This window comes from Chlorocebus sabaeus, chromosome 20 (assembly GCF_047675955.1).
Source record: "Chlorocebus sabaeus isolate Y175 chromosome 20, mChlSab1.0.hap1, whole genome shotgun sequence".
In the NCBI taxonomy this organism is placed as follows: Eukaryota; Metazoa; Chordata; class Mammalia; order Primates; family Cercopithecidae; genus Chlorocebus; species Chlorocebus sabaeus.
Window position 1 is genome coordinate 42916266 of NC_132923.1, and position 14970 is coordinate 42931235.

The window sequence follows — 14970 nt, forward strand, 5'->3', positions numbered from 1 at the left end:
AGTTTACTTCAAAAATAAAGGGATACTCTTAATTCCTAAACCCAAGCAAAACTTCATTTTAAGTGGATGATCATTTTAAGTGAATATGTGTGGTTGTTCCATCTCCTCTCTCCATCTGACTCTCCAGAGAATATATAAAACTACAGATCCAAGTTGTAAATTCTCTGTCATGGGGCAGCCGAGACGGTTACATTTCCAGAGTTTAAAATATAATGAAAAGTTCTTAAAGCCTACATCAGATAACCATTATGAGTTAAACTTGAAAATATCCCGTTTCAGAAATAAAAGAGTAAAATCCAAACAAGTGGGCTGCTTATCTCTGCCTCAGCTTGCAAGATCATCAGTTTCTCTGAGACGTCATTGTAAAGCAAGTGAGTTGGGCCTCAGTTCACAAGCATTTCAAAACCCAGCGACTGACCAGGCCCAGGACGGCAGCACATATGGTAGAGTTTGTCAGGCTTGCTCTTATTCCTGATGGTCACATGAGACTCAGATTTTCATATCAAGATGCAGAGTCTTTGACTTTTGTATATTTCAAACTCTGGCATTAGACTGAGTCAGGATGTTGTGTCTGTTTTCCTGCACAGTGGAGAGAAGTTAGATGGCCAGAGTCTCACTTGGGCTTTATTCTAAAGACTGCATGTAGGCTCACTTGGTTTGCCTGTACGTGTGTCTGTGTCCATGTCCTACTTGGCTTGGTGTCGTTGCATCTATTGTTCTAGGTTAAAACGTTTCCCTCCCCATCCTTCCCAGTTGCAGTCTTCGTTTGTGAACTCTGAGTTACTTCCTTTGTGAACTCTCAGTATAACAGAGATACATGACTCTTATCTGACAAGATAGGTAAGAGCAGCTCCTGCCCTGCTTAGAGGGGACCTGCTATTTACTAAGTACTTGCAGTATTTCTAGAACTTTGTATACACAATCACTTTTAATTTTTACAACAATCTTATGAAATAGCTGTTAAGTCATTTTTTAAAATGAGAAACTGTCAGAGAGGTTGAATAACTTGTCCCAGGCCATACAGCTAGTAAGTCAGTGGCAGAGTGGAGATTTGAACCTGTAGATACCTGCCTCCAAAGCCTAGGTTCTGAGTCATACCATTTTATTTTTAAAAAATCAAGTGGTACATAAGAAGTATATAATGACTAGGGACATTGAGACAGAAACATTTCCAAGTGGAGAAACCATGGGAGCCAGAGACTGGAGACTTGGGTTTAGTCTCTGTCCACCACTTGTTCCTATAGCAAGACCTTTCCATTTGCCAGATCCCCTGCCTGGAACCCCCCTTCAGACCTTTTTTTGACTGGTTCCTTCTCTTCCCTTTTTTCAGGTCTCATGTCATTGTTACCTTTTCAGAGAAGCCTTCCCAGTCCACCCTAATGTAAAGTAGCCCTCCACCCCCACAGTCATCTTTTGTCAGTTCATCCTGTTTTATGTTCTTTAGCCTGCTTACAACTTGGATGTTACCTCATTTTCTTGTTTGTATAGGTTGGATTCCTCCATAAGAGCAGGACCTTGTCTAATTTATTATGCCCTTAGCCTTGGTACACCTTGAGCCCACAGAGAATATATATCAAATGAACATTTATTTCCGTTATCTAGAAAAATGAACTGGGAATTACCAGTACTTATGGTCATTACTTTTTGTCTGCTTCCTCCAGAATATTATTAGCTTCATGAGAACAGACCACTTCTGTCTTGTTTAATGCTGTCCCCAACACCTAGCACAGTGCCAACCATAAAGGAGACCTTCTGTGAATGTATGTGTTGAAGAATGAGTGTTTGTATTGATTGAGTGATACCGCTTCATCATCGTTTCATTCTGTTTTGCAGGTAAACAATTATGACTGAATTGCTGTGTACCAAAGAGACTCACTAATCCAGTGGTTCTCAATCCTGGCTTCACATTGGTCAATACTGGAGACTGATGCTAATGTCCCACCCACAGAGATTCTCATTTCATTGTTCTGGGCTGAGACTTGGGCATCAGGATTTTAAAAGCTTCCCAGAGGATTCTTATGTGCAGCCAGGTTGAGAACCAATGGTTTATGTTTTTATGATAGAACTCATTCCTTGCTTTGGTCCTTATAGGCTTGAAGAAGCCAGGATGAGAGAGAGCAGGGATATAATTCATGGGTATTGTATGATTCCTGACAGTTTAAGAGGTACTTTCACAGCTGTTATCACATCTGATAATAACAAGTTAAGGGATCTACTCTCTGGTTTAAATATTCCCTTTATGTTGATGATTCCTAAAAATCTCCATCTGCCCCCACTTCTAATTGTGCATACCAGTATCTAACCTCCTCTTAGACTAAATTGCTTATACCTCACATGCAGCAGCTCCAGTGCTGCGCTTGGTTCCTGCAGGGGTCCCCTTCTGAAACTACTTGGCATGTTACAGTATCGCACCACCTCCTGTGGCTGTAGGCTTCTTCCTTCCAGCTGGATGCCTCAAGCTCTGATGTCTCATCACTCTCTCCTTCCTCTCCCTTTACCCAAATGCTGTCCCAGGTCAGACTTCTTCATTGTTCCTCCATGGGTTTCACCATCAGCCTCAGTAACCTCTCTGCCTCCTTTTTCTCTCCCCTCCAGAACATCCAGAGTCACCAACTTGGGTACTGACTGGGTTCTGTCCTTCCCTGCCAGATCTTCCCTAGCACTTACAGTCAAGTCCAGACACCTTGGCAAGGCCTTCAAGACTCCATGGTCTGGTCCTAACCTAAGTCGTTTCTGGGAAATGCTTCTCAGCTTCACTCGAGCCACAGCACACAACTTGGAGTGTCCTGAGCCTGTGGGGACACTTCCATGCCTTTATGCATCTGCCATTATAGCATCCTCCCAGGAGACTTTTCCCTACACGTTAACTTTTCAAAATGTTTTGTCTCTATTGTTGCCCTCTCTGAGCCTTCTCAAGTCCTTTTGTCAAAATTAATTGTTCCTTTCAGCATAAGGGTCTCTACGAATTATTCTCTCTTAGAGTTCATAGTCAGGTATTGGGTCTTAGGTATCTTTGTTTCTCCAGGTGTCTTGTATGAAATAGGCACTTAAATGTTAGTTGAATTGAAGGTAAGAAGGGGAAGTATTAACATTCTTTGTTATTGGAGAATAAATTGAGGTGTTGGTAACTTGAAGGACATTTTAGAACACTTTAGGGCAATCTCGAAGTCTAAATAGATGTTGGAGAAGCAGAGAGGAAACAGGCTGCCAAAGGCACTGGTGCTAGGGCGACTTTTGCCCATCATGCTATCTCGGAAATAGATTTGATCAGCAGCGTGGCCCTATGCACATGAAGAAGTTCTGTAGAGTGCTGCAGGCCTCCCCACGAGGTTCTTTGAAATGACCCAGTCCTGTCTGTGAAGAAGGAAGGTGCTGATAGCTTGAACAGGCGAGAATTCACAACTGTGGGAGGTATGTGTGTAGGGTGGAAGAATCCTAGTCGGTTTACGTCACTTGTGTTCAGGCAGGGTGGCTAGGGGGTTTGGTTTCCTTTCTAATATGGATGGTTAGCATTGAGCAAGTGCTGACAGTGTGCCAGGTACTGGCCAGAGCTGGGAGGGGCTGCACAGGACTCTGTCCTATTGTTCTGCACCTACTGTGAGCAGGCCTTCCGTGTGGTACCAGTTAGACGCGGAGCAGACAAGCTGCAGGATGACTGGATTTGACAATGAACCGAGGACAGGGTTAGGATTGTACACCTTTAATAAAGATGCTCCTTCCATCTCACCCCCAGCACTTCTGTGCTTCTCCCTATCTCCCTATCTCATGTGGAAGCAGTGGGACATGTGTGTTTTGTTGTATACACACATACAAACACATGTGTTCTCTTTACACACTCTAATGTCATTGTCGCCGCTCTACTTCTGTCACCTTGTGGAGGGTTGCGTTCTTCTTGATTGTCTTCAAGCCACGTCCCAAGTCCGCAGTTCCTTTGTAGAACTGACTGTGCAGTAGTGCTATTAAGTGAGAATTTTCACTCGAAGCTCTTCCATGAATAATGCAGTGGAAAGGGTGGTCTTCGAGGAAAGAGGGCTGCAGGACTGGAGAACAGACTAAAGGGCAGCTCTCCTGACCAGCCCAGGGGAAGGGCTGTGTGTTGGGCTTGGCCACCCTGCAGTGCTGTCCAGACCAAAGTCTGATATCATGACTATTGTAAGACAGATCCTGGAGCCTCTTGGGAGCCAGCCCTCATTTTTTTTTTCTTTCACCTCCTATTTCTTTTCCTCTGTATATTGGCCTTAAAAATGTGTTATATAATTTGTCTTAGGCCAAAACCGTAGTTTGCTTTGGAGCTGGAGGCACTGACTCTGCTTAAGGTAAATGCTTCTATTCATGGTCCTAGCTAGGAGCGAGTGTCGGGGCTACTTGCTGCACACAGCCTCATGTGCCATTCTCCTTTCCCTTTCCATGCCTCCTTTGCCCCCCACCCCCACCATTTTTTTTCTTTTCTTCTTCCCTTTTCCTGTCTATTCTTCCCTGACTGTATAGGCACCCATGGGCATTACCTAACCCTGCTGGGGGCAGGCAGATTCTGACCCCTCTGGGGCCATGTACATGCAGCCCCCACCTCAGTGGCTTTCCTTTGCAGCTGAGCCTGCTGGTGTATGGCAGAACTGCCCACCTCCTGACCCCTGCCCCTAGCCCGTGTTCACTAATTAGAGTGCATTGATTTATTTATAAACACTGGGTCTTTGCCAGAAAAATTCTGTCCCGTCATCCTGGGTAGCACAACTGAGGACTGGTCTGGCAGATTGAAGACAATTCTAGCGGCTAAAGAATTTCAATAATCCCTGCCTGTTCTTATCATTTACACTGCTGTGAAAATATGTGAGCTAATTATCTAACAGTTTATATTTTCTTTCATACATTTATTACTGCAACTGTGAGTCCTCCCTTAATCACCTTTTTTTTTTGCTATTTGTGCTTTTCTGTCAGTCATCTGAAATAATAAAATGGCTTGTATGCCACTAACAACTCTGAAAGTGTTTGCCCTCTTGGTTTTGCTGCCAACCCAGGAACATTTCAGGAGGAAGATAAGTAAACTTCCCATTCTTATTAGACTTCACTAGTGATGCATTAAATGTTGATCTGTTAATGGTCTGTGAATATTTCATTTTATGTGGCATATTTCCGTTTCCTTTTGTAAGTAGGAAGCCAGTTCTTGTGACTCTAGTAGATTTATATCTTCACTCTTTTCTTTCCCCCTTAGAGTTGAGAATTATGGCTGCAGGAAAATTTGCAAGCCTTCCCAGGAACATGCCAGTGAATCACCAGTTCCCCCTGGCCTCGTCCATGGACCTTCTGAGCAGCAAGTCCCCTCTCACTGAGCATCGCCCAGATGCCTATCAAGATGTGTCTATACACGGCACCCTTCCACGGAAGAAAAAAGGTCCTCCTCCCATAAGGTCCTGTGATGACTTCAGTCACATGGGCACCCTCCCCCACTCCAAATCCCCACGGCAGAACTCACCTGTGACCCAGGACGGCATCCAGGAGAGCCCATGGCAGGACCGGCACTGTGAAACCTTCACCTTCAGGTAACTTCTGCAATTTCACTAGTGAAGATGATTTGTCTTAAAGTGCTTTTTAAAAGGTTTTTATGGCTGGGTGTGGTGGCTCACACCTATAATCCCAGCACTTTGGGAGGCTTAGGTGGGTGGATCACAAGGTTAGGAGTTCAAGACCAGAGCAACATGGTAAAACCCTGTCTCTACTAAAAATTTAAAAAGTAGCCAGGCGTGGTGGTGTGTGCCTGTAATCGCAGCTACTCGGGAGGCTGAGGCAGAAGAATCACTTGAACCCAGGAGGTGGAGGTTGCAGTGAGCCGAGATCACTCCACTGCACTCCAGCCTGGGCAAAGGAGCGAGACTCCGAAGTTTTTATTAGGAAAAATGGCAAACATACACAAAGTTGAGCGAATAATTTAATTAACTCCCATGAACCTGTCACCCGGCTCCAACAGTTACCAGCTCAGGGCCAGTCCTGTTTTGTCTGTACTCTCACCTATTTCCCTCATCTGGTATTATTTTGAAGCAAATCTCAGATTTAATATTATTTTATCTGTAAATATTTTTGTATGTTCCTTTCAAAGATAAAGACTCTTACGTTAAAAACTATATAACCACAATGTAAAAAACTATAACAGCTAAATAAAAATTAGCCACTTCTTAACATTATGGAATATTTAAGGGTATTTAAAAATCCAACTTCCTCTATTAAGTCCCTTAAAAGAAAGCCCAAGTACTTTCTTTTTATCATAGCATCAGATTCTGAACCATGTCCATCCACTTCTGTAGAGATGCCAGGATGTCTATAAATTAGACCCCATATCTCCTTATATTTAGCTGTCAGCAAGCTGAAATAAAATTTTATATGGATGCACCATCAGGTCAGCTTCAGAATACTTTAGGACAAGAATTAATTTTTCCCTCTCTGTGACAGAGATCTGGGTAAACGAGTCTTAGGGTTGTAAATGCTTTTTCTCTGGGTTTGTAATGGGCCTGGCTGTGACTGGTTTCTGCCTGTTAGAGCTAGTTTGGAAACTGCACTCCTTTTCCTGTTGGGGAAGATCAGCAGCCTGTGATGCTATCTGGTAAAGAATGGGACGATTTCTTTTGTTATCTCTCTTTTTGTCCAAGCTTGTCACAAAGCCGCTTGGATCCTAGCTCATTCATTTGTTCAGTATCTGTATATGGAGCACCTATATTAGAGTGTGTTGATTTTATAAGCCCCAGGGCTTACCAGGAAAATTCTGCTTAGTCCTTCTGATTATCTTAAATGAAGGGCTGGTCCAGCATTGAAGACATTCTAGCAGCGAAATTATTGTGCAATCTGTTCTTGCCCTTTTATAGGGTGGTGGAGGCCGGGCGCGGTGGCTCACGCCTGTAATCCCAGCACTTTGGGAGGCCGAGGCGGGCGGATCACAAGGTCAGGAGATCGAGACCATGGTGAAACCCCGTCTCTACTAAAAAATAGAAAAAAATTAGCCAGGCGCAGTGGCGGGCGCCTGTAGTCCCAGCTACTCGGGAGGCTGAGGCAGGAGAATGGCGTGAACCCGGGAGGCGGAGCTTGCAGTGAGCTGAGTTCCCGCCACTGCACTCCAGCCTGGGCGACAGAGCGAGACTCTGTCTCAAAAAAAAAAAAAAAAAAAAAAAAAAAAAAAAAATAGGGTGGTGGAAATATGTGAACTAACAGGGTAGCAGTGGAGCATCTGAAGCAATGTCTTCCCAGAGTTTACATTCTAGTGAGCGAATTAGGTAGTATGTGCAAATAAATAAGACAATTGCAGATTATCCCAAATGCTATAGAGGAAATGGAGTGATATGCTGGAGATTTATTGGAGGTGGTACATTTTTGGCAGGATAAACAGGTTTCTGAGATGATATTTAAGCTCAGATTTGCATAATGAGGGAAAGCAACCATGGGCCTTCCAGGCTGTTGCAGGCATAGGGAAGTCAAGTGCAGAGAACTGGAGGTGAGAGCACGTTTGGCATGTTTGAAAACCCCAAAAGGAACCGGAATGGCCTGTGGCTGGACTGCAGCACCTTGAGAAGAGAACAGTGTAGGTGTTGGTACAAAGCTAGGTGAACAAGAGTTCAGAATTATTCCCAGTTCCATAATTACAGTAGTACAAGAAGAAAATAAGTGGAGGCCCAGATAATCTCCATAGAAACCACTAGAGAGCCCTGAACTGCTTCTGACACCAGATTGGGACATTCCTTGGGGTATCCTGGGGGTTAGAAGGTCCTGGACCCCGCTCCACAAAATCTAGGTGGGTGACCTCCCAGCTCAGAGAGCTGGCAGGCAGCCATGCTGGAATGGGTGAACATGGAGGTGCATACCTGTGCACAGGATTGTTAATATCGCCTCATTGGCACGTAAGGCACGTAAGGGGCAAGAATGCAGGAGGTGAGCAGCAAAGACAGGTAACTTGGCCTGTTAAAGATGAGCACAGATGCCAGGCTGCATGATGTGGAGTCAGAACCAACTGTTAGCTGGCTTACGGTGGACCGCTTTTCATTTGTTAAGTTAAACTGCCCTGAGCTAGGTGTCTACCGTGTACTAGACACAGACAGTTTATAGACTTACTCCTTGAAGTTCTGAGGCCCTGGCTAGGTGCCAACTCTTACAAAGGGAAACTCCACACTAGGGGGGTGGGTGGGGAGGCGGTAGTAATGGAGTCACCCTTCCTATCTTGGGGAAGTTCTTGGTAAACACCCAAGGTCCAAGCTGTCAGGCTGCCAAGAGTGTAAAGCTTTTTGATTTGAAAACTGACTTGGACAGAGGTCGTATTTCTGTAAAAGATCTTATCAGAGGGTGGGCGCAGGTCCTGAGTTTGAAGTCCAGGCTGTGGAAGACTTAACAAGCACTCCTGGTTTAGGATTTGTTTATGATTGAGAGCTGTATTAATCCAAATTCACATCTTTTTTTCTTAGCTGAAAATATCTTATTGTTAAAGATGAATACAGGAAGTAACAAATGCATATCCCTCAAAAATTGTGCTGAGTGAGAAGGCACAAGGTTCTCTGTCAAAGGGTCATAAAGTCCTACCCCGCTCTATACTACTATTAATATATTTATTTTTCTAGCACATTAAAGAAAAATCTCCTGAGGTGTTCTTAATTTTGAGAAGTTCAAAATACCTTATATTCTTTTTTTTGTGAAGTATTCTTAATGAGATTATAAGCTGCCTCAATTCCTTTTTGAAACCAGCCATGATATAAACAAAGTTTTTGCGTATGAAAAGCTAGGACCAAGCAGCCTGAATGAAAACCCAAGGCTCTAGAGAGGGAGGTTTTGCCAAAGGTGCCACAGCAGAAATACAGTGAGAGAAACAGAACTTCTCATTCAGCTCTTCCAGTTGAAAGGAGCTGCAAAACACCAACCATTCACTCCAACTCAGTCACCTCTTTCTCTCTTTCCGTAGTGAATTCAGGGGTTAATTTGAGTTGACAGTGACTTGCCCAGATGTCAGCTCTGAAAACATTGCATCTCATCATGTTGGGTATTGGCCTGATGTGTATTGGCATGAAGATAGTGGGCCACCTTGGATGTCTCCTGCCTCCCCTATCTCACTCAGAGGGAGGCCCTCCAGATAAGCACCTCTTTGTCTTGTGAAGTACTCTGTTGCAAGTTTGCTCTTTTCCAAAAAATTATGTTTAGCTTGTTAATCATTTAAAAGTCACCTTTATAGGCCGAGCGTGGTGGCTCACGCCTGTAATCCCAGCACTTTGGGCAGCTGTGGTGGGCGGATCATGAGGTAAGGAGTTCGAGACCAGCCTGGACAACATGAGGAAACCCCATCTCTACTAAAAATACAAAAAAATTAGCCGGGTATGTTGGCGTGCGCCTGTAATCCCAGCTACTTAGGAGGCTGAGGCAAGAGAATCGCTTGAACCCGGGGGAGGTGGAAGTTGCAGTTGGCCGAGATCATGCCTCTGCACTCTGCCTTGGGTAACAGAGCGAGACTCTGTTTAAAAAAAAAAAAAAGTCACCTTTATTATAATTGAATATTCATTGAACATACATCCTATCGGAGGCCCAAGACAAAGCAGAGGAAGTCTCTTTGACCTTAAAACTTGCATGATTAAGCTGTCATATCTACATGTGTCATTTCCTCCATTATTCTCCCATTATTAATTATCCTAATAATAATAAACATAATTATCCTATTATCAATTGTTATCACCTATATTTTATAGTTTTCAGATAGCTTAAGGGATATGTTCATAAACTACCTTGTTTGAACATTGTAACCCTGTGTGAGAGACATAGCAGATTTCATTATGAATATTGTTATCACCATCATCAGTATCATCATTTAGAGTTGAGGAAATGGGTTCAGGGATGTTGAGGCACTTAAGATCATACCTTGATGGATCACTGAGCTAGGATTAGAACCCAGAAAGTATTATAGGGCCTTCCCCAGACAGTGTGTTCCATAGCCTCCCAAGAATGTTGGCACCAGCTGTGGGCATCCTCTGAGCTATCTTCTTGCACAGGGATCAGTACCCTGCTTGTATTCAGCGCCTTGGACACCTACTTTGGGGAGAATGGAGCCTTGCCTGCCGAGAGCCAGGCAGAAGGCAGGCCTGGAAGGGGGAGTTGGTCTTCTCTTTTGGTGACTGTTATCTCTTGGCTTTGTTGTTGTCTTGGCTGCCCTTGGATGTACTTGTGGTTTTGAAAGGTGACCAAAGCCAGAAGCCAGGGAGCTCTTAAACCTGCTGCTTGATGTCACAGAAGGAGCCTTTGTTCTGCAAGCAGACCCAGGTTTCTCTGAGAGGTCTGCAGATAGGATTTCCTCTTGACATTCACATCGTTCAGCTGATATCCCCTTGATTCATTTATCTTCAAGGATGAATTATTATTATTATTTATTTTTATATTTTTCCATAAGTTATTGGGGTACAGTGGTATTTGGTTACATGAGTAAGTTCTTCAGTGGTGATTTGTGAGATTTTGGTTCATCCATCAACCAAGCAGTATACACTGCACCCTATTTGTAGTCTTTTATCCCTCGCTGCCTCCCACTCTTCCCCCCAAGTCCCCAAAGTCTATTGTATCATTCTTATGCCTTTGCATCTCATAGCTTAGCTCCCACATATCGGTGAGAACATACGATGTTTGGTTTTCCATTCCTGAGTCACTTCACTTAGAATAATAGTCTCCAATCTCATTCAGGTCACTGTAAATGCTGTCAATTCATTCTCAAGGATGAATTTGTATTCAAATCTGGAACCTTCTTTGGACTGAGAAGAGACTGGTTCCTGTTGTCGGGATGTCTGTGTTGCTAGGATAGCTGAGGGATCAGTGCTTGGAGACCATTCAGGTCTTTTTCTTGCTTGTGGGTACGTGGAGGCACACATTCCTCAGAACAGCTGTGAGTGCCTAATTCCTTCTGCCTCTTGTGCTGTGGGAGCATGTGGTGGGACAATGTGGTGTTTCATTAGTTTGCATGAGTGGAACTGACTGACTCGTCACAAGTGTTTTAACTGACAGTGGCCAGAAAGTCTGCAGAATTATCCCTAGTTAAAATGAGCGGTACATTTTCCCAGGCAGTAACTAACCTACCCTGTCACAGTGTGAGATCTTCAATGTTGAAACAAAGATGTAAGGTCCAGGATCTATGTAGGTTTTTCATCTAAAACACTGATTTAAAGCCCTAACTCTGGACTGTCAATGCCCTCATCTGAAAAATGGTTTTAGTTATTCTTCTTCAGTACCACTGATTTCTGTAACTACTGCCTTCTCCTTAACAAAGCAAGATGTTCCCTCAGACACTCAAATACACCAGCCTTTAGCTCAGGGTTAATCAGAAGGATGTATGATGTGAAGGTCCACATGCAAACATCTGCAATTTATTTATACCCAGCTTGTCTGCTGTCTGCAAATTGGAAGCTTTTTGTGTACTTTTTGGAGAAAAAAATTGGATTTGGAGTTTAAAAAAAATACTGGGCCGGGCACGATGGCTCCTGCCTGTATTCCCAGCACTTTGGGAGGCCGAGGCAGATGAATCACCTGAGGTCAGGAGTTTGAGACCAGCCTGGCCAACATGGTGAAACCCTGTCTCTACTAACAATACAAAAATTAGTTGGGCGTAATGGCACATGCCTGTAATCCCAGCTACTGGGGAGGCTGAGGCAGGAGAATCACTTGAACTCGGGAGGCGGAGATTGCAGTGAGTCGAGATCACATCACTGCTCTCCAACCCCGATGACGAGAGTGGAACTCCATCTAAAAAAAAAAAAAAACTTTTACTAGATTAATAGATTCTATTTAATAGACGGTATACTTACTGAGTGAGCATAGTGACAATGGCTTTTTAACAGCCCAAGTTCAAGAATGTTTCTGGAAAGTAAGAGTCCATGGGTTGAATTGATGTTTTTATAAGTTTAAAGTTGAGTTTTACTAACATTTTGAAATACCCCTTGGTGTTTGAATGCAGCTGTTGTGAATAGTTTAGTGAATTCCAAGGAATGGTGAATGTCCTGGCCCCTGGTGGCCCCTGGTGTGCTGAGGTCAGGAGCAGCTGGGTCAGAGGTGAGCTCAGCCCCTGCATCTCACGCTGCCCCTGGGTTGAAGAAGTCCAGAGTGTGGAAAGTGCCTGCAGATCTACCAGCTGTCTGGTGGTTGTCCTAAATCCTCTACTGACAAGGATGATTTGAATCTAAATGCCAGGATCTACGCATTCTCAGCTGTTCTGGGGGAAAAAATTTTTTTAACAGATTGCAAACCACAACCAAGAAAATGATCAGGGAATTACACAATGCAGTCCTTGTTGAGTGGAGCTGCGTAACATCTCCTCTGGACTGCCCCTTCCTCACTCCCACCCCAGGACAGACCTGTTTTAAATCATGTTTTTTTCAGGTCACCAGCATGCTATTTGGGAAAGGTCAGGTATTTTAGTCTTCTGGGTTTTTCACGTCCCTCAATATATGTTAAAACACCTTGTAAACAGAAGGTGCTATGCAGTTACAAATTATTACTCATATTCTTATCACGTGTGGATTTGCGAGCCAGCCTAGCCTGGCTAGAATACACAAGCTGGAGAAGTCTTAGTTGTAAGCTAAAGGAGTAGTTGCTGTGGTTGATTGGAAGGAGACTGTCCTCAGGGGGACTGGACTAGGTGTCCAGACCTGCCTGAGCCACATGGCTGATATGACCTCAAGTCATGCTTCGGAATGGTGTCACTATCCAGTCTGTCCCCAACGGGCTAGCTGTGGGATTGGATGTAGAATTTCAAGCTCTCTTCTTAGAGGCCCCAAAGACAAGCATATAGGGCCTTGCTTGAAGGATTGTGCTGTTATTTATGAGTTAGAGAAGTCTGAGAAACCTTCCCTAGTTGCCCCAGCTTTTATGCAGTGTGATCTGTCTGTAGTTCCAGTTTGCCTGTGAATATAATCGCTAAATATAAAATAACTCCTTTTGTGAAGAGGAGAAAAAACACAGGACAGATAATCCAGAGGTTTCAGTTCAGATCCTTGTTTTTGCCACTTATTAGATGTGTGAACTCTATAGCAGGTTCTAAACCATAAAATGGGATTGTAAATAACCCGTCCGAGGAGTGCTGTGTAGGTTTACTGCTCACTAAATATGAAGGCTCCACAGAACGTCAGAGCTCTGACTTTCACACTTGAGCCTGGTACACTGTACTGGGAGTCTGCTTGAGCAGGTCCCATGCCTGCTTCTAGCTCTCACCTGGTCACCAGCAGTTTCTTCTCCTGCTCAGCTCTGCTGGGACGCCTGGCTCAAAGCCACTGAGGCCTTTTCCGGGACATCAATGTAGCCATGGCTATCAAAGAAAGCCACTAGTGACCTTGACTCTGATTCCAGCAGCCTGACCTGGTAGCTTTGTGACCTTGGATAAATTATTTTATCTTTCTGAGTCTCCATGTCCTCAAAGGGTGACTCTAAGGATCAGATACAATCTCATGTGAGGGTGCCTAACACAGCTCCTGGCATGGAGGACGCTCAGACTGATTAGTTTCCTTCCTTCCTTCCTTCCTCCTGGAAGGCTAGAGCTGGGAGGTGCCTAAGCCTTTGGTGTAACCTGAGATCACGTTCAATGACAGCAGCTTGTGTGGGAGAAAGTTTCTCACATGTTGATGGAGTCTGGCTGGAATCCCTCTATCTGAGCCTGCCCTACAGCAATGAGTCTTGGCCAACACTCAGTTTATAGGTATAACAACCACGCAGTGCTCTAAAATATCAGCATACCATTGTACTGATACAATACACAAAACAGAGCCTGTCTTCAGTGAATGGGGCCCCCAGCCCTTGTTCTTGTACTTAATATCAGTGTCTTTGCTGTTTATTCTTCCATGCATATTTATTAGCTTGTTTTATGCCAGGCATTGTGCTAGGTGCCAGATACCTAGGGAAGCACGAAATAGATGTAGCCCCTGTCCTTAGGGAGTTCTCAGTTTAGGAGCCATTCAGGCAAATGCATCATTAAGTGCATAACTACAAAAGGAGGAGGTACAAGGAAGATACAACATCAGAGGACCCCAAGTTACTTAGACTGGTGGAGAGAAGGCCTCTCTGGCATGGGAATTTGAAGATTTAATATAAAAAGAGAATATATTTCAGTAATAATTTTTATGTAACCATGTTGAAATGATAATGTCTTTGAAATAGTTAAATAAAAGATTAAAATTAACTTCACCTATTTTTTAAATCGACTACCAGAAAATTTAAAATTACCCATGTGGCTCACGTTGTATTTTTATTGGATAGCACTGGTCTAGATTTAGGTAAGGAGTTCAGATTTTCTCTGTAGGGCAAAAGAAAATCTAACTTTAAAGGATTTTAAGCAAGGGAATGGCATGATCAGTTTTTAGAAGATTGCTTTGTCTCCTTGTGGAGAATGATTGATGGAGAAGAGGATGAGGAGGGAAGGCAGGACTTGGTTGTAAAAGTACAGGGAGCAGGTGAGGGTCTGCACTAGGGTGTTGGTAGAGGAGAGAAGTCTGTGGATTTGAGATATAGTTTGCAGGTACAGTCTGCCATATCTGCTGAGGTTTGGATCTGGTGGGGTAAGGGAGAGGTATAGTCAAGCATGGCTCAGGCAGCTGAGTATATGGGATAGGGTATTCGCTGAGATAAAGAAGCTTGGAAGAGGACCAAGGCTTTATTTGTTTGGTTGATTGCATTTTCTTAGGGAAGGGGGTTATGGTAGATTGCTGAGAATCAGGACTTCTGTTTGGGGTTTGCTAAGTTTGAGATTTATGCATGTCTAAGTGGAGGTGTTAAACAGACAGGCGGTTGGAATTATGAACCTGGAGCTGTGCAAAAAGGTCTGGCCTAAAAGATATAAAGTTAGGAGTCTGCACACAAGTGAAATTAAAGCCATAGAAATGGATGCCATCGTCAAAGGAGAGATCTAGAGCTCTGTGTATAGAGTAAAGGGAAGGAACCCTAAGAACGACCTCAAAGGAATCCCAGCACAGTTTGTTCCAGGGAGTCAGAAGA

The 14970-nt window shown here is 43.8% G+C and overlaps 1 protein-coding gene across 4 annotated transcripts in view; it reads left to right on the plus strand.

The window, feature by feature from the left end:
- The window catches only part of BCAR3 (BCAR3 adaptor protein, NSP family member), a 282586-nt gene that overhangs the window by 163021 nt on the left and 104595 nt on the right, over positions 1-14970 (plus strand). For all 4 annotated transcript variants that reach the window (XM_073008566.1, XM_007977913.3, XM_007977912.3 and 1 more), the window contains one exon: positions 5210-5537. In XM_073008566.1, the coding sequence (XP_072864667.1) occupies positions 5221-5537 (317 nt within the window). In that variant the 5' untranslated portion in view covers positions 5210-5220. The remainder of the gene's footprint in view (positions 1-5209; positions 5538-14970) is intronic.